Consider the following 17,429-nt stretch of genomic DNA (forward strand, 5'->3'; position numbering starts at 1 on the left):
GTTAAAAACGTGGTTTTGGTACTTCTTGGGGTTTTTAGCCTCGAAAGGTCCACAGCGGGAGATTTTGCGGTACCTTTTAAGGTATTGAGCTGAAAAAATATGACAGGAGATAATGTGTCATGCAAGAATTGGTTCCTCTTGGGGAGAAAACAATTTCAAGCCACACCCATAAAACAGGAACTTGGTATCTTTTCGAAATTTCTGATTAGCAACCCCATCTTTTTTATATAGGAGTCCCCACCCCCTCCCCTGTCCCGGGTGGGGTGCCTGCTTTGCAGGCTACGTCAAGAGCACACGTCTCCTATTTTCCTGCTAGTCTTTTGGCAACCTTCCAACCCTAACGTTTTGCCAATTGGCTGGAGACTCCCAGCTTTTTGTCTTTTCTTACTAAGTCATCACAAAGTGGACTTGAAAACGTCTAGATGTCTTCCTGGAAAACACTTGGACAGGCATAAGGCCTCTAAAAGCTTGTTTCAATGTAGTAAAATCTGCGATGGCTACACTGCTGACCCAATGTCACGATTCCTTGCTCTCTGACATGACTGAGTGAATCCAGCTCTTCTTACAGTTTCAGTGCTTTAGGGATTCCTTGATGGTTAGATCCTGCTGTCTTCCTCTAAATGCACTTTCCCAGAGACGACCGTCTGACGGAAGGTCAAATAAATCTGGGTAGTTGATGGTTGCAATCGCGTGACCATTTTCTGTGCTGTTCTTACCAGCTGTTTTCGCAGGCTTGATGAGCACCCGGCGTTCTTGCCTCAATCAAAGGCGTAAAATCGCTTTTGACGACAGCAAATTCGACGGAGTACTTTTTCCGACCTTTCGCCGGCTCAACGAGTCTGGTCGTTCCGATAGGCTTTACACGAAAAGATTTCGTGAACGTTTTGATTTCCTGACGTGTTTTGCAGGGAGCTGACAGTTGACCTTTGTGTCACGCAGCTCGGCATGAATTTCTTTCGTGAATCTGATAGCGAGGGTCAGATTCATGGTCCATCATGTAACAAGTTGTGTTGTCTGCTGTCGGTAGAAACTTTTTTTTTTTTATCTCTGGGAAACTCTGAGTCATGGTTAGCATATTTTAACCAGAGTCACGTGAAGTGAGAAGTATTAAATATCATAGTTCTCCTTTTCCGGTCCTTGATCGCTTTGTGCCAAAGAAGTACCGAGTGGGAGTGGGTAAGTAGTTTTCTTGTACAAGTAAAAGAAAGAAAATTGTTGGGAAGAATGTGCCTGTGCCATAGTAGATAAGAGTCCAGCAGAAAGCTCAAATTTGGAATCTAACTCATTCTAAATAAGTAAAATTCGAACTATATCGAGAGAAAAATAACGAGGATTGAGCTCACCAATTACCGAGCCCTCCCCGTAAGGGATAACTTTGATTGGAACGACCCGCAGCTCCCTCGCAGCGCCAACAGTTCTGCTTCAGATCTGCTGAAATTCCGTTGAATTTGATATCTAAGGAAATCTTATTGCTTCCATATAAGCTATTAGCCTCAAAGTATTTTGGCCATGGCAATTTCCCATCTGGATCGAGAGACAGCTTCACCGGTTTTGTTCGTCGTAAGTGTGCTCGCCATTCAAATTCTCGGTATAGCGGCGATGACGTTGACTGGCACATGGATGAAGCATTATTTGGGAGGATTCGGTTGGGACGGCACAGGCCTCGAGTTTGATTACCATCCTCTCTGTATGGTGATAAGTCTGGTATTTCTGTACAGCGAAGGTAAGCGTTTTACTTCTTTCCCAATGTTCCAGTACAACATGCAAATTGAATGTACGCCGTGACTGCTATGGCAGTCACGGCCCGCTTCATAGGCCTGTTTATGAGCCGAAACAGGTATCGTGAATTATCTTACAGCGTCCGAATCAATCAAGCAGATCAAGAACTGCAGTTACTTTGATTTTGAACGCCGGTGAACGGCTCAGTCGTTCGCGTTCTTCCCGGTTAAATATTTTCGACTTTGGCCTTAATCCAGACATGTGCTTTTCATTGGGAAATGTTGGTAGGGGGATATTGGACGCGCTTTGGTGTTTTGTACTCCTGGCATTACGCTTTTTAGGGTCGAGAAGAGGCAAAATCAGCGATCTTTCGGTTTTCGATATTTCTACGATGGCATCTCTGCTTTCGAAAATTTTGATTTGCAGAAGCTAAACCTTGTAAATGACTAAATCGATTAGGTTAATTAAGTCCAACTGTCTGATTTCAATGTCTCAGTCTGATTCCACTTGTTTGCATTTGATACTGGGTCAATATCTGGTAGAGAGAAATATTTTTTGGTTTCAACGAAGTGGATCGAACGGCAACTCGTCGAGATTTTTATGGGTCGACCGGTAATGCTCCCGCAGCAGGGCGGTTGCTCACGGCATCTAAGCAGTCACGTGCATGCACTTAGCAGGGAAGATTCGATGAACGGTATATCAGGTAGCCTGCGAACGCAGACGTATTTCCGGCTGTCACTTGATTCCGCCGAAAAATAACATCTCCGAACCCGAGCCAGGGAACGATTTCTGTGACGTAATGACTTTTGTTTCTCCTTGGCCAATCAGATTCCATGATAGAATGAAACTCGAGTGCTCCTCGAAGCGAACACCTCGCGCAGTAGTTCTGGTGTTATTTGGGCTAAACTGTGATTGGCTTAGAATTCCTACGTCACAGAAATCGTTTTTTGGCTCGGGTAGATAGCCTTCAGTTCGTTGCAAATTCCGTCTCATGAACGTCGAGGCCGCTGAAAAGATATCTCCTGCATCATCTTCTGAATTAATCAAACTTTCTTCCTCTATAGAGACTTCTAACATTTCGCACAAAAACAACATCTGATGTGCCACATTAGCCTCCATTTTGAATATTCGCGGGAGAGTCAGAGAAGCGACAGAGCGGGGCCTATGAACGAATTATTAATTAATTAAATGGGACTTGTGACAAATGGAACGCGCTTTTCCCAAACGGAAATTCCCAACAGAAATTTTCCGAATTTTTTTGTAAACGGAAAATGCCCCTTGTTTTACATCTCTGCGTGTTGTTTTACTTGTCAATTCTAAAACAACACATTATCTCTTGGTTTTTTTTTCGGCTCAATACTCTAAAAGGTACAGCAAAAGCTCCCGGTGTTGACCTTTTGAGGCTGAGCACCCTAAGAGGTGCCAATACCGCTTTTTTTAACCCCTACTGAAAAGGTATGACGAACACCGCCGTCCCTTTTTATATGGGATCCCCCCCCCCCTCCGGGGGTTCAACTGTACATTTGCCGCTGGCTAGCTGTAGGTAGTAAAGCGCCGTAGGAGTCTAGCCGACATGATCCGTGTCGGTGATCTCAGACAGCTGCGACCTGAGCGGGTTAAACTGATCGTAAGTCCGGCTTGGAGACCATGCAGTGTTTCCCCGCAATCGCGCCCCATTTCCTTTAAAGACCCAGCTGAGATATAGACATGTGTTATGAATGTGTCAGAGCTGCTGATTTCATGGCAAGTTTAACCTCTTTGGGCTTTTAGCAAAATGGTATGTTCTTACACGTACGTTTTAACTGCACTACATAAAATTCATAGTTGAAACTTTTTTACTCCAACAGAATCTACTACCTCCACCGACACAAACGCGTTACTGTTAAGTATATAATAATTAAATGAATGCGCGCGCTCTGATCGGTCAATCAGCTATGGTTTATTGTGCCAGTAAACTCATAGAAATTTCGCATGTCTTCTAAATTATTATATAAAAGCAATAGACCACAAGTTTCTATGGTTTAGAGGCATGATAAACCTCTTGGGATGTTGGAAGAACAGTCGGAGAATTCGTAAATCACGAGCCGCAGGCGAGTGATTTACGAATTCTTCTCGTGTTCTTCCAACATCCCGCGTGGTTTATCAGCCTATAAACCATAAAAACGTGTGTTCTATTGATTAATTATACAGTTTCACCAATCTGGCATGCAAACCAGTGATATTGAGAAACATACAAACTGTCAACTCTTTTTTCCTTTTTTTTAGCCATGATTGTGTTCAGACTGTTCCGACGTGAGAACAAATTCGTCGTCAAGTTGGTTCACTTTGTTCTTCAGCTGGTAGCCTTTGCAATCGCAGTTTGGGGTTTGAAGGCAGTGTTTGGTTTCCACAACCACATGAAATATGCAAACCTGTACAGTCTGCATAGCTGGTGTGGTCTGACTACAGTTATTCTTTTTGGCTGTCAGGTTAGTCTCTATTGTTAAGTGTTACTCCCCGTGGGGAGAGGGTACGGTCTGGAATTGTAGCTGGGGGTGTTAAGTCCATTCCTATATAGGGACGATATCTCGGCTGATTATTAAAACTTCTCTTTCATAATATTAACATTATATTGTCAAATGCCACCAAATAATAATAAAAGAAGATTGGATAAGTGATTCTGCAGAGCAAAATACAACAAGTATTTGGGGGAAGAAGAACTGGTTTACAAGCTAGAAAGGAGGAGGTGGACTTGGATTTTGCGACAGGATATCCAGAAATCAAAATTACCATTCTGGTAAAATTTGGAATCTGTTAGTCATTATCTTTCTTTTCAGTTAGTATATTTGCTTTCATCGCTTTTTTTATTCATCATTTTTTTTTTATTGCAAGTTGAGAAAGCAGATTACAGTCTAACCTCCACTAACGGCCACTCACCTCCGTCTACGTACAACGGCCTCTCTTTTTGGTCCCGATGGAAAGTCCATACATTCCCGGGACACTTGAATATGCATATGTATACAAAACCCAATTTTCTTTATTGCAGTTTGTCACCAAAAGTTTCTGTTTTATTGATACATTTTGATTTATGTTTGCTAAGCACTTTTGTGAACAAAAAAAATGTTTCCCCGAAAAAAAAACTGGTGTTATATTACACACCTACCTCATAACGGCCACCTCTCTATAACGACCCATAACGGCCACTTTCCTCTGTCCCCAAGGTGGTCTCTACTTCTGTTAAGTTTCTGTTTCATTTAGACTTTTTGATTTATACAGTGCAACCCCGTTACGCTCACCAACGGGCCATGAATTAACGGGGTGACCGTATTAACGGGGTGACCGTATTAACGGGGTAGGGTTAAATTTCATGATTGGTCTAAATTGAGTGACCGCTAAATCGGATAAAAATACATAAGCTAAAATAAAAATCAAAACAGAAAAAGTCTCAGATCACGAAAACATGCAACGTGCGACATACAAGTTATGTCACATTCTGTTCCTCAATTTTGATCAATTTTCTTTAACCAAGATGTGCCTTATCTTCGTCAAAATGATTCCTTAAATAAGTTACTAGATAGATTATAACTTCTGATCTGTTTTAAAACAGATGATCACCTTTATCCTGCTATAAAAATAAAACTACAACAAAGTAACTTAGAATATTGTAAACTGGCAATGTGTATTACGGTATAAATCCAGATAACTTTGCTCCCAAGCTACCTCAATCGTTTTTGCATGACTAGGAGATTAGGTCAAGGAGAATTGTTCTCTCCGACTCCTGTGCGCTGCTGTGAAGGGTATGGTTTTCAGGCAGTTTAGTCTGAGATAGGATATAGAAATCAGACAGTTGTGGTATAGAATGGGGTATAATTTACCGGAAAAGTGGCCAGTATATAAATAATTTAGTCTACAGCCGGGTTTCTTTACCTACGGTTCTATACTAGAAAGTGGCTTCAGGCCCGTAACCAGGGTTTTATGTGCGGGGGTGCTAACGAGGCCAAAGTGGATCAAACTACCGAAATGTATTTTTTATTGTCTGATCGGTTTATTTAGGAAAGTAGCAACACATGAGAAATTGTAACGGCAAAGTACACGGTACGAACTGAATATTACATTTGTCGAATACAACTGTTTGAGCTAAGTTATAAAGGACTAATTTTACGATGTAAAATGATACATCAAGATACTGCGGAACTAATCCCTCAGAATAGTCCCGAGCTCCAGCCTTCGTGGGTGTTTGGTGGCAAAGAGATTTACCACCTCATCCAAAACAATTTTAACTTGCTAATGTATGTGCATTAGTGCGACGAACGACAGCCTTTCCTGGCCCATGCATGCCCTGTTATATGTATGCAGCCGCCTTAAAGAACTCGCACTTCTTTCACATTCACAGCTCGTTGCAGGGATTGTGGCGCATATCTTGCGAATTGAATTGAATTGTTAAGAAAGTACACATCGGCTTTTCATAGAATATTGTCATGACATCAGGAAATGACGATAAGGGACAAAGAGAAACATAAAATGTATTTCCTTCTTTGTGTCTGGAAAACTTCTATTTTGATGGTTTGGGATGCCTGTGGATTGCTGCTTTAGATTAACCCTCCCCCAGTACCTCTCCGAATTGTTACTCTGTGTTCCTCACTGGCTTTCTATTAAGCGAGTTTGTTTCATATCGAGGAATAGCGACTAAATCTCAGAGCATAATAATGGGATCAAGACTGGTGGAGATCGCGAAAATAAGTATGATTTACCTTCTATATCTCGCTGAAAAACTGTAGTTAACTGAGATAGATCTGAAGTCGTGGTTTCAGCTGGGCTGTCATCGCAGACTGCACCGTCATTAGTGTCATTGTCAGCGTCTGATGGCTCTTGACGGCGTACTTTACTGACCCATGTATCGAGAGACTGGCAAGATTTAGCTGCAGCCTTCCCCTTTCTATTTTCCTGTTCTCTCCTACCCATAACGTATTACACAAAAAACTAATTTTGCATCTTCGGGCGTTCATGCGCTCGTACAAATAGAGAATACTACCCGACGCGTTAGCAGACGTGTCTAACAAAAATCGTGAGATCGCTCCCTTGTCATTGGCTCGCTCGTCTAAACTCCCAAGCAAAGCGTGCGCACGTTAATTTTATTATTCATTTAGATGAGCTCGGACATCTGAGCGCTCATTGAAATGTTCTGAATGGCTCGGGCTACTAAAGAGTAGCTACTTTTAGTTTCCCAGTGAACACATTACTGCTTTTTCCATTCTTTGATTTTGTTTAAGTATCACTGTTAAGTTTTAGACTTCAGTTTAACCGACTGCACTCCTTAACTTGCACTCCCCCTGGTTACGGGCCTGGGCTTTGAACGACATAGGTTTAGTTGGCGTATGTTGGACTACCATAGTGATAAAGTTTCTGCATGGAAAATAGCTAGTCTAGGATAGGGTAGGAGTTTTTGGCGCCTTGCCTAGAATAGGGTTGCAAAATCAAGCTGATTATGGTCAAGCAAAGGGTAAGGGTGTCAGTGTGTCAACGACACACCCCTACCCTAAGTTTTACAGAGTACCCCCGGAGTTCCCGTCGCAGATCAAGGCCATCTGGATTTATTTTCTCCATTCTCAATTACTTTTCTGCTCATTTTTCGCTTCCTAACCCTTTGATTAAAGTTCGAAACGTCAGCTTGCGCAAATGGCTGATCTGCCTATAGATGTCCAAGGCTTCCAACGAGTTTCACAAGAACGAAAAAAGCGCGAAACACTGGGAACGAGAACAAGTGAGGGCTTTCTACTGATCGGCATTGCCGCAAAAATGAGCTACTGTTTTCCTATCGGGGAAGGGGAAATATAAAACTGAGATTGAGATTATTGAACTGTTGTTAAGAAAACATAGAGCTTTTACTAGAGGGTAGCCATACCTTAGAAATGTCAACAAAAAAAAACCTGTAAAGATTTAACGAATTCATTAACCATTGAAAATTAAGCTGAAATAAAAAATATATATATATATATATATATACGGCGAGAGTATTCTGTTTGTTCTGTTGTTCATTACTTTTCGTATGTGGTGGCTCCTAAAGGAGCCGTTTTTTTCAGTGAAGAATCGTCGCACTTTACTTCTTAGCCGTTTTCTTGGCGGCAGGCTTCTTGGCGGGCTTCTTTGCCGCGGGTTTCTTGGCCGCTTTCTTGGCGGGTTTTTTAGCTGCGGGCTTCTTTGCTGCTGGTTTCTTAGCTGCAGGTTTCTTTGCCGCTGGTTTCTTTGCAGCCTTCTTTGCCGCTGGTTTCTTCGCTGTCTTCTCGGCGGCGGGCTTCTTTGGTTTGGCGGCTGGCTTCTTCTTTGCAGCAGGCTTCTTCTTTGGTTTCTTCTCCTTCTTTTCCTCCTTGGGCAACTTGAAGGAGCCTGAAGCACCAACTCCCTTGGTGTGCACAAGCTTTCCGCTGGCGGCGCCTCTCTTCAAAGCCATTTTCAAGTGCGAACCAACCTCACCAACCTTGTAGTTGGCTTTGATGTATTTCTCGATGGCTTGGCGGGATGAACCGCTTCGCTCCTTCAGCGCTAAAATGGCAGCCTTGATCATATCTAAATAAGGTGGATGATCGGCAGGCTTTTTAGGCGCCGCAGGCTTCTTCTTCGCCGCTTCGGACATGCTGCAATTTTAGAACCTTGTTTTCACTTCGGAACTGGAGACTCGAAATGCTCAGTGGACGATGCGACTAAAGTATATACGTCTCGTGCGGACCACCGAGGAAACGAGAACGCGGAAAATGGCGTCCTCCAATTCTGTGCTAGTTTCCCTTTCGTTTTCATCAACAAAATGGCACGGTATTGATACTTTTATGATCTGAACCTTAAAATTTATTGCTGTGGTTTTTCCTTAGTTGCAGATACAAAACATATTTGGTCAAAGACTGGCAAAGAGGCAAATTGGAAGCCTGAAAGTTTCTAAAACAGTGAGATTCGAAAGAACGCGTTGTCTTTGTGGCGAATTAACTCTTGTTAAGTTCGCTAATCATCGCATTTTGTAGTATCTGAAGAAAGAAGAACTCCTACTGCTTAAGTTATGCTTAGAAAATTTGTCTTTATAGTTAATTTTCAGTTGCTTAGCTTCGCGTTTATTTAAATAACAAGGACAAACTCCTGAGGCCGCCATTTGCAAATCACTCAGTTTGACCTAAGCAAACGTACACAAAACAGGACATCACGTCTGAATTCTGAGTTCTTTGAGTGAGCGAAAATCAAACATAATTTCAGAGGCATGCAGATTACTTTAAAAAGAATAACGGCTCTGTGCTGAGGTTTGCAATGCTACGATTTTGGTAAAGAGAACGAAGCACTGAACCGATGTAAATCGTCACCCATTTGTTTCGTTCAGTACCAATACTGACTCGTGCAAATTTATCTATCAAACATTTCCTTAAGAATAAAGCGCAATAATGTAGTGTAGTACGACTTTCAAACCTTCGATTTGAAAGGAGTCAATGTATTGGTGTGATGTGAGACTTCGTGTTGTAAGTTGCAAAGGTATATTTGCATATATATCAAGCGCCAAACTTCGTTACGCTATTGATCACCAGGCGAAGAGTTATACGACTTGTATGCTATGATATAAGCTTAGAAATGCCTCGGAACGAAGAGAACGGCATGCGGTATTTTTCATTCCTTTCTCCAACTTCTTCTGAGTTCTGTAGACTTTGAGAGCTTATAGCAAAGCAGTCTACGGAAACCTGATCTTCCATCACTAAACGGCATGGCGCCAAAATTCGTGAAGAAACGATTCTCAGATCTAGATCTAGTAGGGGAAAAGAATGAAAAGGTGCAGAAGCTCATGCACAGAATGAATCAATGGTTAACTTCTTAATTTTTTTACAACTGAAAGAAAGGCACGTTCAATTATAGCGTTTCACAGATATAATGTTGCGGAAAGAAAGTATCATTTAAGGAAAGCGCGTACGAATCCGACCGAATTTACTTAGGCTAAATAGCGAACACGTGTTGATTAGAAAACTTTCTCGGCTCGTTACAAAGACTTCTAGAAACCCTGTTCATTTTGTAAACTAAAAAGAACTTTGTCCGAGAATGTGAGCATGAAAGAGTAAACAGCAAAAGCATTTCTACAGAAAGGAAATGTTTTAAAATGCGCTTTTGGCTACAATCATAGAAAGATTGAGCTTTTATCGTTCTTCGACAACGGGGAATAAGGGTTGTGAAAATGTATTTTCATGATTTATGTCAGGTTTATGTTGGTCATTGCTTTTATTTACGTGGTGGCTCCTAAAGAAGCCGTTTGTTTTGTGAAGGAGTTATCCACTTTAGGCTCGCTCTCCGCGGATTCGGCGGGCTAGCTGAATGTCCTTGGGCATGATGGTGACGCGCTTGGCGTGGATGGCGCACAAGTTGGTGTCTTCAAACAGACCAACAAGGTAAGCCTCGCTAGCTTCTTGAAGAGCCATCACAGCGGAGCTCTGGAAACGCAAATCGGTCTTGAAATCCTGAGCGATTTCTCGCACAAGACGCTGGAAAGGTAGCTTGCGGATCAGCAACTCAGTGGATTTCTGGTAACGACGGATCTCACGAAGAGCGACTGTACCAGGCCTGTAACGATGAGGTTTCTTGACTCCACCGGTGGCAGGAGCGCTTTTACGAGCTGCCTTTGTGGCGAGCTGTTTACGTGGAGCTTTTCCACCAGTTGATTTACGAGCAGTTTGCTTTGTTCGAGCCATTTGGAAGTTCACGAGAATATAGAACAAGAACTATTTTCCGTTTAAGTGTTCGACGCTTATAAAACTATTTATACATTGGCGGGCTTAGCGCTGATTGGTGGAAAAGGGAGCGATTCTATTGGCTGGCAAATATACCATACAAAATTGGCATTCATAGTTCGATCCGAAAAATACAAGTTTTGATGTTTTGGTAAAACAATCACAGATGGCTTGCTTATGAGATATGTTGCACGAGTATCTTAGTTTGTGGTGATTACGTTTACTTATAGGACTTATAAGAAAGAGCAATTTGTGTTTTTCGCGTAATCCTTGATCAGAGCAGAGGCCTCAAACCGTTCGTTTGGCTCTGAGCTCGTGTTTTGTGATCGGCTTAAAATAATAGAATAATGCAATATGTATGATGTGCTCTTTGTTGTTAATTCAACCAATAGAAATTGATATTTCTACGTTTCCCGAGAGGTCCTACATCTGTCTATAAAAAGCACATACGGCGGTTAAGGTCCTTAATTCAGTTACACGAGTAGCAATCAACATGTCTGGTCGCGGTAAAGGAGGCAAAGGTCTAGGAAAAGGAGGCGCCAAGCGTCACCGAAAGATCCTTCGTGACAACATCCAAGGCATCACCAAGCCAGCCATCCGTCGTCTTGCTCGCCGTGGCGGTGTCAAGCGAATCTCTGGCCTGATCTACGAGGAGACTCGTGGTGTTCTCAAAGTTTTCCTTGAGAACGTGATCCGTGATGCTGTGACATACACCGAGCACGCCAAAAGAAAGACTGTGACAGCCATGGATGTGGTGTACGCTCTGAAACGACAAGGCCGTACCCTGTACGGATTTGGCGGTTAGACTACACAGTCTACCAACACAAACAAACGGCTCCTTTAGGAGCCACCAAATCTCTCAAAAGTCATGACCAATAGAATCTGTGTTTCTCCTAAAGATTTCTGGACAATTCGAGTATACCTACATACCTGAGACGTGATTTTCAAACTCGGGGCTAATGAGCAAACTTGGTGAACAGACCGTAAAGATTGAATAAACATTTTTCTCCAAATTCTTTGGTCCTATAAGATATTAATATTTGTAACTTCAACTGCATAAAACCAAACAGAGAAATCAACCCTGTACTAGGGAGTAATACGCTCTACTCTAGTTTATTTTTGTTTCTGCCTCATAGATAATGGAAATTTCAACAATATTTTAGATCTCTTAGAGAAACTCCCTCACTCCCCGCGTCCTAATGTATTTGAGACTTCGCCAGGATCTGAGCACACAACAAATACATAGAACCATTTGTAGACTCTAAACTCCAGTTTTTCCTTCAAACTAAAACCAGTTGCGATGTTCCGAACGGCAAACCTTCGACGCTCTTTTCTAGAGAGGTCAATTGTAAACGTTAGAGGTCTGTCAACCTAATGAACCAGTCATTTAGTCTTAGGTTTATTTAAAAGTAGAAAACTCAACCAGGTGGAATACAGACATGTTCCGGATAAATTCCGTTAACGACGCAAGCTTATCTCAGTTTTGTTGTAGTCACAGTTCGAACACTGGAGTGTCATTGCGGCGCGCAAAAGATGTGTTTACGTTTGTAAATGAGTTTAGTGGACGAATTTTTCAGTAATGCAAGCTGTTATATTGTTTAGTTACTACTGAAAAAGGCATAAACAGATGTTTAGGCCTTGAAGCCGTAACAAAATTTGTAAAGTTCAAGCTACCTAAGAAAATTTTCGCTAAGTAAGTTCGTTATTAACTGACAAAAAAATTTTCAATTACGCGCCTTTTTTACTCAAGCGTGAACACGCGCGCACAGTCGCTTGAACTACATTAGCATGATAAAGAATGAATCGGCGAGCTAATTGAATTTCTGTTTGCATTTGATGAGAATGTGTTGACAAAAGGACTGAATAGGTAATAAGGCATGTATGCTACAGAGGCGGAAAAGAACATAATAAAGGTCCGGTCTTGCGAGCGGTAAAACTAAGATAAAAAGGGCAGTAACTTAGGGTGGGGTGGGTTATTTTCAGTTTTCACTCTCGCGTAAGGAAAAACATTTGATTGGTTTGATTCATCTCGGCACTGCAACATTCAGTGATCGCAAAACAGAAAGAATAATTCTTACCAAAAACATTGAGCATTGTGTATAACTGAGTAAAAGTTGTATCCCTAAGGGAAATAAGGTTCACTGAAATGGAATAAAGATTTTTGTTGATCGTGACTTTTGCAACATTTGGTGGCTCCTAAAGGAGCCGTTTTGGTGATGGTTTAAAGCTTATTTAAGCTTTGGCTTTCTTCTCGGTTTTCTTGGGCAAAAGTACAGCCTGGATGTTGGGAAGAACACCTCCCTGTGCGATGGTAACACCGGCGAGCAGTTTGTTCAACTCCTCGTCATTACGGACAGCTAGCTGAAGGTGACGGGGGATGATTCTTGTCTTCTTGTTGTCACGAGCAGCGTTTCCCGCCAACTCGAGGATCTCGGCGCTCAAATACTCGAGCACGGCAGCCAAGTACACTGGAGCACCGGCGCCAACACGCTCAGCATAGTTGCCTTTGCGGAGAAGACGGTGGATACGACCAACTGGGAACTGAAGCCCTGCTCGGGATGAGCGGCTCTTGGACTTGGTGCCCTTTGCCTTTCCTTTACCGCGACCAGACATGTTTGGTTTGAATTTGCCTTCACGAACGTTGTGGAAGATTAGCAAAAATAGTCTCAGATCGTGATATTTATAGCTTATTTTTATGCAAGAAGGATCGAAAAGCACCAATCAGATCTTTGTTGATCGATATAGCATTTCAAAGGACCTTTGTATTTGCATGCATTCAAAATAGTAGTAACCTCGAGGTTTGGCACAGTGTATACGCTGTCAGGCTGACCAATCAGTGATCGCAAATTTCGATCCGTATGTTAATCGATCTTTTAGTCATTCTAGTATAAATAAGAGTTGGATCGAGTTGTCAGGTATTTCAAATCCATTCTAATCTACAGACATGGCACCCAAAGTTGCAGGAAAGAAAGGCGAGAAGAAAGCCGGTAAGGCAAAGGCCGTGGCTGATGGAAAGAAGAAGAGAAGGGGAAAGAGAAAGGAAAGCTATGCTATCTACATCTACAAGGTGTTGAAGCAAGTTCACCCCGACACTGGTATCTCCAGCAAAGCCATGGGCATCATGAACTCGTTCGTCAACGACATCTTCGAGCGCATCGCCACCGAAGCTTCCCGCCTTGCCCACTACAACAAGAAATCAACCATCAGCTCCCGCGAGATCCAGACCGCCATCAGGCTGCTTCTGCCCGGTGAACTGGCTAAACACGCCGTGAGTGAAGGAACCAAGGCTGTGACCAAGTACACCAGCAGCAAGTAAACTCACTTTGTGGGTTTCGCGCCAAAACAAACGGCTCCTTTAGGAGCCACCAAATGATACAAAAGTCAATGAGCGATACAGTTTGATTTCTAACAAACTCCAGCTAGTTATTACTTATCTGCTTATACCATTTTCAGTATTCTTTATAGTTCTCTTGTCGCTTACTTTGGTTTTCGCCTCTTCATTATTTCTATTAAAGATTGAAGCGCAACCAGAATGAGACATGATCAAAATTAAGATAAAAACGTTCGCTGGCTAAAAAATGCTGTCATTTTTTTAAAATGAGCTGCGCCTCAAGAGAATTCTAATAGTTTTGCTGTCCTTCCCTTCATCAATGGTGTCACGCAACCACTGACAAGAATTCTTCAAGGGCACGACACTCACAAGTTGTAAATAAGCCCTTCAAGACTTTGCAACAAGAATTTCCTTCTCCCAAATTAGGACCATCTATTGAACATCAACCGAACGTGATTTATAAAATACCCTGTGCCGATTGTGATTGGTGTTATGTAGGCGAAACTGGCCGGTGTTTTGAAACTCGTAAGAAAGAACATATCAGGAATGTCAAAGCATGTACTAATGGATCAAACATTGCGAAACATGCGTGGTCATTCGACCATCGCATAGATTTTGATAATTCTAGTGTCATCGACAAAGGCTTTTTTCGCATCAGAAAAACTTTGGATGCTTGGCACGCCTCTGCTACCAAGCATGCTGACAATAATTCTAAGCCGATTCCTAACCAGTATAGTATTCTTTTTAAACAAGTCACCTAATTTACACATTTTTACTTTGCTTTTGTTATTTTTGTTATTTTTATCTCGCCTTTTCTTGCATATACTTTATCATTTTGCATTCATTTTTTATCCGTCGAAGGCTCTAGGTTGACAGCCGAAATCTCACGTTCTTTTTTAAAATTTTTCAGCCAGCGAACGTTTTTGCCTTAATTTTGATTCATTATTTCTGCCATGATGGCGTCTATATCCTAGAGAAAACGGTGAGGCCCGGAAAGTTGTATGACCTATTATCATTCTGAAGTGTCGGTAATTTTTGTTGGCGTCAGCCATCACAGTCACCAACATGTAACTCAAACAAATCTTCTGCTACAGTCTTAACTCACTAGCCGGAAGCTCATTTTCTAATCAAAACGGAAGTCAGTGGCTCGAAAAACTTTAATGATATAGTATTTCAATATTTGATAATGCAAGAGTTTCAAAATTGCTCTTTGTAAATGCAAACCAACGTGTTTTTCATTTCTCGGCTTAACTTCCATTTCCACATTCACCTTGTAATTACTTTGCTTTCTCTCCCATTTTACATATACTCTTACCAGCGCTTCGATTTATTGTTATATCTTCCATCTCCAACTCTATTCTTTTACAGTTTCGGTTCAGTTCCCCCTCTGACATCTTCACCCTCCTCTAGTTCCCCTCCTAACTTCCTCCTTGGCTTCCTATAATTCCCGCCAGCCTGTTCCTCTCTCTAACCATTCCCTCCCTATCAGTTCTTTTACTCCTTACTCCACCCCACCACCCCCATTCCGCACTTACGCTTTATTTGATAGCTTGATTACTCCAACCTCTACGGAGCCCCCGTTAATTAGACTTCTCAACGACTCCTCTCCCCTATGAATTTTGCCCGAGATCCAGTCATGAAAGAGTGACGGTAGCAAAACAGTCCTACTAAAATAAGTTTGGGTTGCAGGCGTAAACGGGGCAGAGAGGGGAGGCCCGGGGGGGGGGGGGGAGGCGAGAAACGCACCCCTCCTATCCTCGCTCTAACTTCCCCTTTTCCCCGTTTTACGCCTGTTACACAGACTACAAATATGAAAGCGATTTAAAATCCCTTCATTTGTTTGCGACGGAACAGAGAATGACTCAGCATTTACATATTATTCTTCTATCATTTTTGTTGATTAACGTTCATCATTTGGTTCTTTTAGTGACTCGGTGGATCCTAAAGGAGCTGCTTGTTTCTCTAGGATTACTCCGGCTAAACAGCTTTTCTTTAATAAAGTTCGGAATGCAAGTATATTTTTTAAAAGAAACGAAACTTCAACCGGTACATACACATCAAGTCTATTAACAACAGAAAGATCGATGAACATAATTGGTTTGAGTGGCCGTATAAACGGGGTAAAATTATCAAGGAGTATAACAGGTTGGGATTTCAGAATGTAACCGTTGGCCGTATTAACGGGGTGGCCGCATTAACGGGGTTTTCTTATAAGAAAATGTATGGGCGTTTCGCGGAGACAAAAAAGGTGGCCGTAATAACGAGGTGACCGTAAGGCGGGGTTCCACTGTATTTGCTAAAAGAAGCATTTTCTTGAAAAATATGTCCCCCCCCCCCCACCACCAAAAAAAAAAAGAAAAGAAAAAACAAAAACAAAAACTGGAGTCTCTTTACAACGGCCACTCCAAAATGGCCGTTGGAGAGAGGTTCGGCTGAAACAGTTTCAAGCTCCTGGGTAGACTTATTAAAAAACACGATCATAAGGGGCACTGTCCTGGCTGATGTACCAAAATGTGTCATTTTCATACCCGGTTTCAGACCTGGGTTTCGGGTATTACCCGCATTTTTGGCTCTAGCACTCATACCGAGAGAAGTCCGTGATATTTGCTGTGCGTTTAACTGTACATATATACAATAAGTCAATCTATACTTCGTAAGTCAGAGATGCAGGGAATTGCAACGCCTACTAATGGATGACCCTCTGTCCTCACCTAGGTTTGACTTTGTCATTGATAAATTTGGTTTCCTATTTCTTTTCAGGTTTTGTTTGGTTTTGTGAGCTTCCTGTTTCCCAAGTTACCTGGTGGTCTCCGTGCAGTGTATCTGAAAGTTCATGTTTTCTTTGGAGTGTTTATTTTCATATTGGCTATTGGAACCTGTCTCATGGGAATTACTGAGGAACTTTCCTTCCTTCCTAGTTCGTAAGTAGATATAATACCATTTGCTATTATATGGCTAGCTTTGCGTGAGGGCAAGATGAACTTAATCCTGCTATGCGATTGTTGAGCGGGCAAGATGGCGATTTAACCGCTGTTTCCCGCAAGCAAGTGGTTCTCTTTATGCCATGTAATAGATCTTTTCTTGACCCAGTGCAAGCTTGTTCCGACAACAGGGCTGGATATTGGCCTCGTTTTCTTTCCACGAGTTTTTAGACCTTGAGTAAGTCTTGGCCCGTAAAGAGTTTTAACTCCTGATATTGTCAGACATGCCAAAAAAAAAAAAAAAACGTATGTGCCAAAACCTGACCAGAGGGAAATCTGGCAGGGTTGGGAGCTGTGTTACTGCTACGTGTCAGTGCTGTACATTGCACTCTGCAGTATCTGCCCATACAATATTTCTTTCTTTTCATTTTGAAGTCGTAATTACAGCTATCTGGGAGACTTTTGCCTAACTGACCTAACTGGTGTCTAAAACTGTACATGTACCTTTTAACATGCGTGTATCTTTTTCTACATGTAACCGAAATGAAAACTCTTCGCTTTAATTTGCAGCAACCCTTATTCAAAATTACCAGCTCCAGCACAAGTGGGGAATACTCTGGGCATCACGCTTGTTGTTCTAGCTGGTATTGTTCTGTTTGTGGTGACAAATGCGGCATTCAGAAGGGTGGATGCGGAGGAGGATCGTCAGGCTGTTATAACTGACGGAGAGTAGTT

The 17,429-nt window shown here is 42.1% G+C and overlaps 5 protein-coding genes, 1 long non-coding RNA gene and 1 pseudogene across 6 annotated transcripts in view; 3 read left to right on the forward strand and 4 right to left on the reverse strand.

The window, feature by feature from the left end:
• The window catches only part of LOC145486908 (uncharacterized), a 99,984-nt gene that overhangs the window by 31,974 nt on the left and 50,581 nt on the right, over nt 1–17,429 (reverse strand). The gene's annotated exons all lie outside the window — the stretch shown is intronic.
• On the forward strand, nt 919–17,428 carry LOC145487476 (ferric reductase SjCytb561-like). The gene is made up of 4 exons (XM_081466265.1): nt 919–1,723; nt 3,985–4,187; nt 16,534–16,694; nt 17,265–17,428. The coding sequence occupies exons 1-4, from the start codon at nt 1,510–1,512 to the stop codon at nt 17,425–17,427; spliced, it is 741 nt and encodes a 246-aa protein (XP_081322391.1). The 5' UTR covers nt 919–1,509; the 3' UTR covers nt 17,428.
• LOC145487479 (histone H1.0-like) lies at nt 7,676–8,929 on the reverse strand. The gene has a single exon (XM_081466267.1). It carries the CDS (start codon nt 8,327–8,329, stop codon nt 7,796–7,798), a length of 534 nt encoding a protein of 177 aa, XP_081322393.1. The 5' UTR covers nt 8,330–8,929; the 3' UTR covers nt 7,676–7,795.
• On the reverse strand, nt 8,939–10,403 carry LOC145487480 (histone H3). Its single transcript, XM_081466268.1, has one exon. It carries the CDS (start codon nt 10,401–10,403, stop codon nt 9,993–9,995), a length of 411 nt encoding a protein of 136 aa, XP_081322394.1. The 3' UTR covers nt 8,939–9,992.
• On the forward strand, nt 10,932–11,524 carry LOC145487482 (histone H4). The gene has a single exon (XM_081466270.1). It carries the CDS (start codon nt 10,936–10,938, stop codon nt 11,245–11,247), a length of 312 nt encoding a protein of 103 aa, XP_081322396.1. The 5' UTR covers nt 10,932–10,935; the 3' UTR covers nt 11,248–11,524.
• LOC145487483 (histone H2A pseudogene) lies at nt 12,185–13,093 on the reverse strand (annotated as a pseudogene).
• LOC145487481 (histone H2B.1) lies at nt 13,311–13,878 on the forward strand. The gene has a single exon (XM_081466269.1). It carries the CDS (start codon nt 13,387–13,389, stop codon nt 13,756–13,758), a length of 372 nt encoding a protein of 123 aa, XP_081322395.1. The 5' UTR covers nt 13,311–13,386; the 3' UTR covers nt 13,759–13,878.

The sequence above is a fragment of the Orbicella franksi genome, chromosome 5, assembly GCF_964199315.1.
Source record: "Orbicella franksi chromosome 5, jaOrbFran1.1, whole genome shotgun sequence".
Classification (NCBI taxonomy): Eukaryota; Metazoa; Cnidaria; class Anthozoa; order Scleractinia; family Merulinidae; genus Orbicella; species Orbicella franksi.

Bases quoted from the DNA above. Each gene is read 5' to 3' on its own strand.
- LOC145487476 (XM_081466265.1), top strand. From the start codon at position 1,510: ATGGCAATTTCCCATCTGGATCGAGAGACAGCTTCACCGGTTTTGTTC. The intron at 1,724-3,984 runs GTAAGCGTTTTA...CCTTTTTTTTAG, and splicing joins GGTATTTCTGTACAGCGAAG to CCATGATTGTGTTCAGACTG. The intron at 4,188-16,533 runs GTTAGTCTCTAT...ATTTCTTTTCAG, and splicing joins TTATTCTTTTTGGCTGTCAG to GTTTTGTTTGGTTTTGTGAG.
- LOC145487479 (XM_081466267.1), bottom strand. From the start codon at position 8,329: ATGTCCGAAGCGGCGAAGAAGAAGCCTGCGGCGCCTAAAAAGCCTGCC.
- LOC145487480 (XM_081466268.1), bottom strand. From the start codon at position 10,403: ATGGCTCGAACAAAGCAAACTGCTCGTAAATCAACTGGTGGAAAAGCT.
- LOC145487482 (XM_081466270.1), top strand. From the start codon at position 10,936: ATGTCTGGTCGCGGTAAAGGAGGCAAAGGTCTAGGAAAAGGAGGCGCC.
- LOC145487481 (XM_081466269.1), top strand. From the start codon at position 13,387: ATGGCACCCAAAGTTGCAGGAAAGAAAGGCGAGAAGAAAGCCGGTAAG.